This window comes from Labrus mixtus, chromosome 8 (genome assembly GCF_963584025.1).
Source record: "Labrus mixtus chromosome 8, fLabMix1.1, whole genome shotgun sequence".
Taxonomy (NCBI): Eukaryota; Metazoa; Chordata; class Actinopteri; order Labriformes; family Labridae; genus Labrus; species Labrus mixtus.
In genome coordinates this window covers 10,446,538-10,454,472 of record NC_083619.1, presented here as the reverse complement: position 1 = coordinate 10,454,472, position 7,935 = coordinate 10,446,538, and the positions used below count along the sequence as shown (strand labels likewise).

The 7,935-nt window shown below is 37.6% G+C and overlaps 1 protein-coding gene across 2 annotated transcripts; it reads right to left on the bottom strand.

The window, feature by feature from the left end:
- Positions 1-208: 208 nt before the first annotated feature.
- rgs5b (regulator of G protein signaling 5b) lies at positions 209-1,834 on the bottom strand. 2 transcript variants are annotated; one of them, XM_061044204.1, is made up of 5 exons: positions 1,689-1,834; positions 1,469-1,558; positions 1,295-1,359; positions 1,034-1,197; positions 209-917 (listed from the first exon to the last, which is right to left on the bottom strand). In XM_061044204.1, the coding sequence occupies exons 1-5, from the start codon at positions 1,730-1,732 to the stop codon at positions 741-743; spliced, it is 540 nt and encodes a 179-aa protein (XP_060900187.1). In that variant the 5' UTR covers positions 1,733-1,834; the 3' UTR covers positions 209-740. The 2 variants fall into 2 exon arrangements, with proteins under 2 accessions (XP_060900187.1, XP_060900188.1); XM_061044205.1 differs by having other exon boundaries at positions 1,295-1,356.
- Positions 1,835-7,935: the final 6,101 nt, after the last annotated feature.

The following is a 7,935-nucleotide window of genomic DNA, read 5'->3' as shown; positions in this document are numbered from 1 at the left end:
CTTCCATTCACTGTAACTCCAGAGAAAAGGAGTCATCCAGTCACATACTTGTGAAGTGGAACCACTGAGGGCCAAAATTAGTAGCTATGACAGCGCACATGAGCAAGTCTCTTTCTTCCTTCTTCTACATTCTTCTTCTGACCTCATTAACCACATCCTCCATCTGCACAAGAGAAGTCTCAAAGGAAAAACACAGTCACATTTTGTCTCTGGAAATGTATAATCTTTATTACATTGCACTTCTTTTTAGATACAGTTCATACTTCACATTAAAAAACATTCATACGTTAAAAAATAACTTAATATAAATAAGAAATAAATAAACAAACAAAAAACAAATAAGTGCGAGGGAGTCTTTCCCAGTCATAGTTTTGTTGTCTCATTTAAATCTCTGCATTTTTATAATTTATGCCACTGTGGCTGCCCCTCATGCAGCCCTGTATGTACAGTACAGGTGTCTCTTTTAGAGGCAGACATCGCCTGCAGCTCTGTCTTTTTCAGTCTTTTCTCACAGCTTCGCGTCTCCATTATCTTCTCGCCTGGGCTCCGATCTGTTTACCAACTCAGGTCTCCAAAGGGCCTCCATAACCCGGTTCCAAAGTCTGCAGACTGAAATTTTTGTTCCTTGTGAACCCTTCCAGTCTCCACTGTGTGCCCGTAAGCGTATGTCCCATTCAGGAGTCATCACATCTCGTCTGCTGTTTGCAGAACACGTTGTTTAAATAAATTTTTTTTTTTTTTTAGCATGTCTTGGCTTTTCTGCTGACTTCTAGGTATGTGGATGACTTAAGGAAGCGGGGGTAGCAGTCCTTCTCCATCAGGGTGTAGATTTTTGCCTGGGCCAAGTCAAAACAGGACTGTCCAGGGTGCTCCATGTTCTCCTTTGTGATAGCTTTGGTCAAATGGTCGAGATTTATCTGTTAGGGGAACAGAGGAGGTAGAGAGGTGATTATCAGGACTGAGCAACAAGTTAAGAAAAGAAAGCAGAGTGATAAAGCGTCCTAAGTAATCATATAATGTTTTTGGTATTTACCTCTCGAGGTGCATCAGTGGCAATGAACTCGTCATAAATTCTCTTGGCTTTGCTGGCTTGTTTGGAGGGCTTTGTTGCCTGGTAGTCCTCACAAGCCAGGTAGAAGGCGATGTTTTCCTCACTGAACTCTGAGACCAGGAACGCTCTGAACAGGCACAGTCCATCTGGAAAAAAGAGAGGGTAAAAAAGTTAACATCTGGTATTCATCACAAACATCTGCAATGATTGAAAAATTGCATCAAATGTCATGTGAAGACTTACTTTGACTGGACAGCAGCTTGTCAAATGACTCCTTCCATTTCAAGGGCTCGTCCACATTTAACCTGCTGTTACAGAAAAAAAAATCATTAGGAGAAGTTCTTTAAATCACTGTTTTGCACTTTAATGAGACTGACACGCTTAAAATTAAAAAGTTAATTCAAATGTTTGCCTTACCTCAGTTTGTCATTTTTCTTTGCCTGGCTGGTGATGCTTTGTTCTGACTTGTGTAGTAAACTTCCAAACAACGCTTTCAGCTCCTTTGCCCTGAAAAAACAAAAGAAAAAGAACAATGTTATTCATACATTTTAAAGGAAATGATGTCCAGGATTTGTACAATATAAGTAAGTGAATTATAGTTGTGATCAAAAGTGGAGGAATGTCATAAAACCCTCACCTCTCCAGGCAGGTGATAGGCAGTGCATCCAGTCCTCTGCACATGGTGAGATGTTTTTTCTTTCCGTTAGAGGATATTTCCAAAGGTTAGGACGTCGATATAGTGTTCCAGAGCTTTTCTGCCTTGCTGGAAGTGAGTGAGTGAGCTCTCAGCTGGTCTGCCGTCTGTGTGGCAGAGTGACTTTTTATAGGGCAGTCGACTCTGTGACATCACGCCTCTCAGCCAATCAAAGAAGACGTGTGGGATGATGAGGAGACTCCTCACTGAATGAACACGGATTTTCCTCCAGACAACTTCCTCACTATTAAAACACATGTGTGATAGTTATGAAGACGGAATTACTTCACAACTCTTCAAGGTCCTATTGCTCAGAAATGGGTTGTGTGTGTGTGTGTGTGTGTGTGTGTGTGTGTGTGTGTGTGTATGTGTGATTTCAGTGAGTGATTGTGTTCTTACGTTATTCTTGTGAGGAGACCATGAGAAGACTTTTATGGATTTAAAGATTTAAAATTTCTTCAATTAATTATATGTCTCTATCCAGAAGAGGTAATTGATTTTCATTTTATTAGATAAAAGCATATACTGTAACAGTATTTGGTTAATATAGTTCCCAGTGGACATAAACTATAAACATAAACTAAGTACTCATATATATATTTATACTTGTATATATATATTTTTCATTGATTTATTGACATAAAGTTATTGAACTACTTTAGGTTCTCTCAACATTTCTGACATGTAAGTTTGTTTAATATCATCCTATTTCAGACTGAACACATGATAGCAAAATAACCATTGGACTTAGCTGTCAAACAAAAAGTCCCATAATTACAGGCAGGAAGTAATAAGAAAGAAGCAGATAAAGAATCTGGCCCTAGACGTTGTGCAACCTGTACAGAGGCTGTAGTCCTCAATGCGAGCGGCCCTGGTTCCACACGGACCCTCTGTACTTTACAGCATGTCATACCCCAATCGCTTATCCACATCCCTGTTTCAGACTCAAATAAAATCAAAATGAATCAGAGGCAATGACGCTGCAACTGTTCCTTTGGGGGGTCTTATTGGGTAAGTGAGATTACCTGTGGAGTGGCTATGACACAACAAAAGGATTATTTTTAACTCAAGGTTAGTGTAATACTACTGCTAACAAAAAAAAGCTGTGGCTGTCAGAGACACAAAATTATCACACAGAAGACACATTTTTTGCGTGGTATGTTACAGTTCTATTTCACACACACAAAAACATGTTTACTGTATCATTAGTGCAGAACTATTGCTTTGCAAAATGAAAAAACAAAACAAAAAACAAACAAAATTTTTTTTCTTGAAGGTATGATCAAATGAAACCTTGTAGAAAAAAGACAACATGACAAATGTATGACAGGGATTTTGTTTTGTTTTGAAAATCACCTTTTGAATTAGACAACAGCAACATGTTGGGACGGGATCATGTTTACCACTCTTTTTCTTTAAACAACACTTTGTACGTGTTTTAGAACTGAGGGCACTGATTTCTGTCACTTTGAAAGTGGAATGTTTTTTTATGTAGGATTTCAGGTGCTCAGCAGTTCAGGGTCACCTTTGTCATATTTAACTCTTCATAATAAGCCAAACATTTTAATGGGTGGGATGATTCCCAAGTAAATCTAATCAAACTTGTCAAAGGCTACAAGTACTTGGGTTTTCTTATTGACTGCGAGCTGTCTTTTAAAGCTCATATCGACAAATTGGCCTCTAAACTCAAGCTGAAGTTGGGATTTTTTTTTTTTAATATTTAAGAAAAAAAAAAATAAATGCCAGTTTAGCTCCCTGACTCTGTTACTATGGAGCCATGCTGCTGGAAGGCATGTAGAATTTGTTTTAGTAATGTTTTCCTGAATTAAGCTGGACCTACCATGAAAAAGACTGAGACTACTTGCCAGAATATGTTTCTCCAAAAAACCTATACAGTAGATTGTTCAGCGTTAATGGGGCCTCAACAAAAGTGCAGGTTATACACTCCCGAAACATCTATGGTCGACAAGACACCAGAATTTCAAACTTCCATACCATGTCCAGGATTTCCAAACAGAGTTTTCAATTTTGACTCATCACACAGGTGATCAATTTTCCACTTCGCTTGAGTTCATCTTAAATGAGTTCTGATCAATAGAAGGAGGCAGCTTTTCTTGATTTGGTTCATTTACGGTTTTACTTTTTGCATGGTAGAGTTTCTTCATCTTGCTTTTGTGAGTGAAATGTTTCACCTTCTGTTAGGGGGCGGCTGTGGCTCAGTTGGTAGAGTCGTCGTCGTCTCTCAACCGGAAGGTCAAGGGTTTCATTCCCCAGCTGGGCAACATGTCCGATGTGTCCTTGGGCAAGACACTTAACCCCGAATTGCTCCCGCTGCTTCGGTGGTGGTGTATGAATGGGATTAGTTACTTCTGATGGATGATACTACATAGCGACCATAACCATCAGTGTGTGAATAGGTGTGAATGGGTAAGTGTGACATGCAGTGTAAAAGCACATTTTAGATAGCGTCCAAACTTTTTGGGGAACCGTGTTGTCTGATGTTCATGATAAATATCATCAAACTTGAGTTACACAAAGTGCTGCACTGTTCTCCCAGTGCTCCTCTAAATGGTTCAAAGTGTAGGTGAAAAAAAAAGACTTATTTTTGTGTTTATGTGCAACAATGAGTTTTGATCAAATTTTAAATCAAAATTTGACGACAGATGAGAGGTTAATATTTTTGCTGTCAGTCAAATCTTAACCATCACCACACATTCCTTACCGTGCATAAGAGCGGAGGTTTTGAGTGTTTGATCCGTTATACAGTTTGAAATAAACACAAGATACAGTATATGTGCCCTAATGAAAGTAAAGTGCTCAGTGAAGAAACCCCGGTTTCCAGTCATGCCCTTATGCCCTGATAAGTTACATAACCAACCTCATGGTCCTTTGTTGTCATAGCAACCCAACAGCATTGCTACCTTTAACGGACCAAGGTTCCAGTTCTGTGAGCTAGCCAGGTAGTGATACCCTATGCCCTGAAATACCTAAAAGGTAAACATTTGTCATGGTCCTAACTGGAGTTTAAAGAGGATGTTAAATGTAACAAAATAATGTAAAAACACAAGAACATCATTAATGACCAAAAGCAGCATAAAAATAAGAAAGGAAAAGAAACAGCAGGGAATTAGAACAAAATAAGAACACAGACAATTCATGAACCCTCCCTAAACAGCTCACACAAATCAATTTCATTGCTATTCTGTCGGCCTAAAAGTCGCACATTTACATCCTTATTAACCTCATTGAAGGATTTCTGCTAGAATAAATACAGGTCCTCACAAATACAGTAATATAAAGTGTGTCATAAGGACGAGGTTACACAATCTCTGGGCAATCGTTTTGATCCCTTGACTTCCTTCCAGGCTTGCCCAAGCAAAAATAATTGTGCCTATAAAAAGCCTGAAGGTGGAGAAGTCTATTCTGTATTACTTAAAAAAACCCATCTATATTTAGACCAGACAGAGAGCCAGCTAACAGTAAACTTTGCTAATGAGTAATTTCTCAGGAACTTCTTGGGGAATTGTTCCAGAGAGGAATAATCAGGCGGCCGGATAAGAAAATGTAAAAGTGTCTGAGCAGACTTCCTGTGCAGGCAGCCACAAACAATACATCACCTCGAGCCAGCCGCTGTGTCCGACACACAGCTCTGTGTCAGCAGCAGTTCACTGGCAGAGGTTGAAATAATCAGCCGCTCCTCGCCTCCTACCTGTGTTGAACACTGTCTCACAGGCCTAACAGGGAGAGCAGAGCTTCCAGGAAAAAGGCCTCCAGCAGTGATGCTTATGTGATTTCTTAGAGGAAGAAGAGACGACAATCCATAGTGTTTGAGAGTATAGAAAACTGGCTTTTGTTCAGCTTCAAACGGAAATATAAAGGATTAAAGACTTTTAAAATTTCTCTTCACTTCTCTTGAACACAACACGATACAACACTGCCATTATTAGAAAGCATTATTTACTGTTCTATGCAGAGGTTTTAAACATTTTAAAGAGTTCTAGTTATTAAATACAATAAAAGAGTGGTAGTTTTCATTTTATTTATTAAACTCTATATAATAGAGCTGGTTATTGTCCACAACCTCACAATTCATTTCCATTTAAATTCTTTGGGTTCACAATTTGATTCGATATCGATTCGATTCGATATCAATATGCTTCGATATCGAGTTAATAATACGTATAAATGACAGAAATACCCAGATATTCTTATCACTGTACCTTCTGAAAATATGTTAAATAGTAATATGTGCATTATTTGTATTGGTTTAGAACAGACTGACTCAAAACTGTATTTTAGTTGCATTATTCTTTAATAAACAAAGAATGAAACATTAAAGTACAGTATGCGGAAGTACAGTGGCACCCACAGTGCCCCCACTGGAGTGGGGCATCCTTACAACAGAAATAATCAATCTCAGGATTTCCTGAATTGATATTGAATTGGGAAAAAAGTAATTAATTGATGAATCAATATTTTTAATCAGCCCTACTATATAATACAAGAATGTAGATTAAATGATGTGACCCATAATCACTGCATCCATTTTTTTCTGTTCTTTATTAACACCAAATAATTAAATTATATAATTGAACCCTTCTCCAAGTGTTATTATCTACACTCGTCGGATGAAAGGTCTATAAAAATGCCTGTGACCATTTCTGTTATTTCGCTTTGCTGGAGTTTTTGTTGCAGCTGAATGAATATATTTTTAATGATGGTGTACAGTCGAGTATTTTCCTTGAGGTGATTGGATTTTGTTGATATTCCCTCTTTTGTTTCTTCCTCTGGTTTAAGTGAAGTAAAATATGCAAACTTGCTTTATTTGTAATCATTTTTGCATTTAAAAATGTACAAAGAAATAACATCATATATTACACATGTTTTCCATTTTCTTCCCCCCACCCCCCTAGAGCTCAGACATACATGTACAAAAGCGGATTTGTGCAAACGTCAGGATCCATCAAACTAAAGGTGCAAACGTACTGAAGGACCTGAGCAGTTTAATCGAGTGGAAAACACTGAGGCTACAATTGTAATATTTTTATTACACACTTTTGGCAGTGATTGATTATTATTTTTATTGTTATGAAAAAAACAGAATATTCTACCATCATTTCCTTTTTTTCTGGGTATCTTCTCAAATGTATTTTGATTCACTGCCGGTGACGTTTTTTTTCCCAAAATGTTATCATTGTTGTAATTTGATAACATTGTGAGATCAAACAGTTAATTACTTATTAATTCAATATGTTTCTTTTAACAATTCAGTGTTGGAACCTGTGCATTTACATTTCAACTGTATCTTTACAATCGACATTTGTCTTCATAATGCTACCTCAATGTATTCAAACATCTAATTCAAATGCAAATCTCTCCTGCTGAGCTGACACACTTTCTTTAAAACGTAGTAAAGGATGAGTACAAACATCACTAGTTCCATCACTAGTCGTTGCTTTTGTACACAGACACAAACTGGGCCTGTGTCAGATTTCCTTCATGATGCAAATAGATATTATATCACGAGATTTCTGTGTTATCCAGCAACAAACAAGTCCATTTAGTTGTGTGTTTCCTTTATTGATCAAGCAATCTGGGTCAGCCAACAAAGGCATGAGTAACATGTCTAATGCAATTACACACATATTCAGATATTACGTGTCAATCTTGTCTGGCTAATAGGACATGTCATAATAGCTCAGTGTGATAACACTTACTACAAATTAGGTCATACTGTTGTCAAAACCAGGCAACTTGAACAACATGAAGGTGACACAACATTTTCTGACCCAGTCTTAAAACTCAGCATTCATCCCTTTGTCGTCGCCTTCTTTTGTTATGAGGAAAAGCCTAAAAAATATAATTCGGATCATTTCAAGGATCGTGAGTGATATTTTTTTATTATGTCAATTTGAGGGAAATTGGGTTTCAACATGACATACTTAGTGCAGAGTTTGGATTTTTTTTAAGGTGGGGTTGTATGAGGCACAAAAATCTGGGCCTGTTTGTATACATTATTTCTGTATCACTCACCTTGATCCAGAAGCATATTGTTTCGTTGACACACTGCATCACGAGAACTTTTACTTATGGAGCTTAATATATATTTTAAAGTAATTCACACTGGAGATGCTTTTGTGATCATTACAAAGACAGAGATACCTTGACACTCTTTCTGCACTCATTAAAT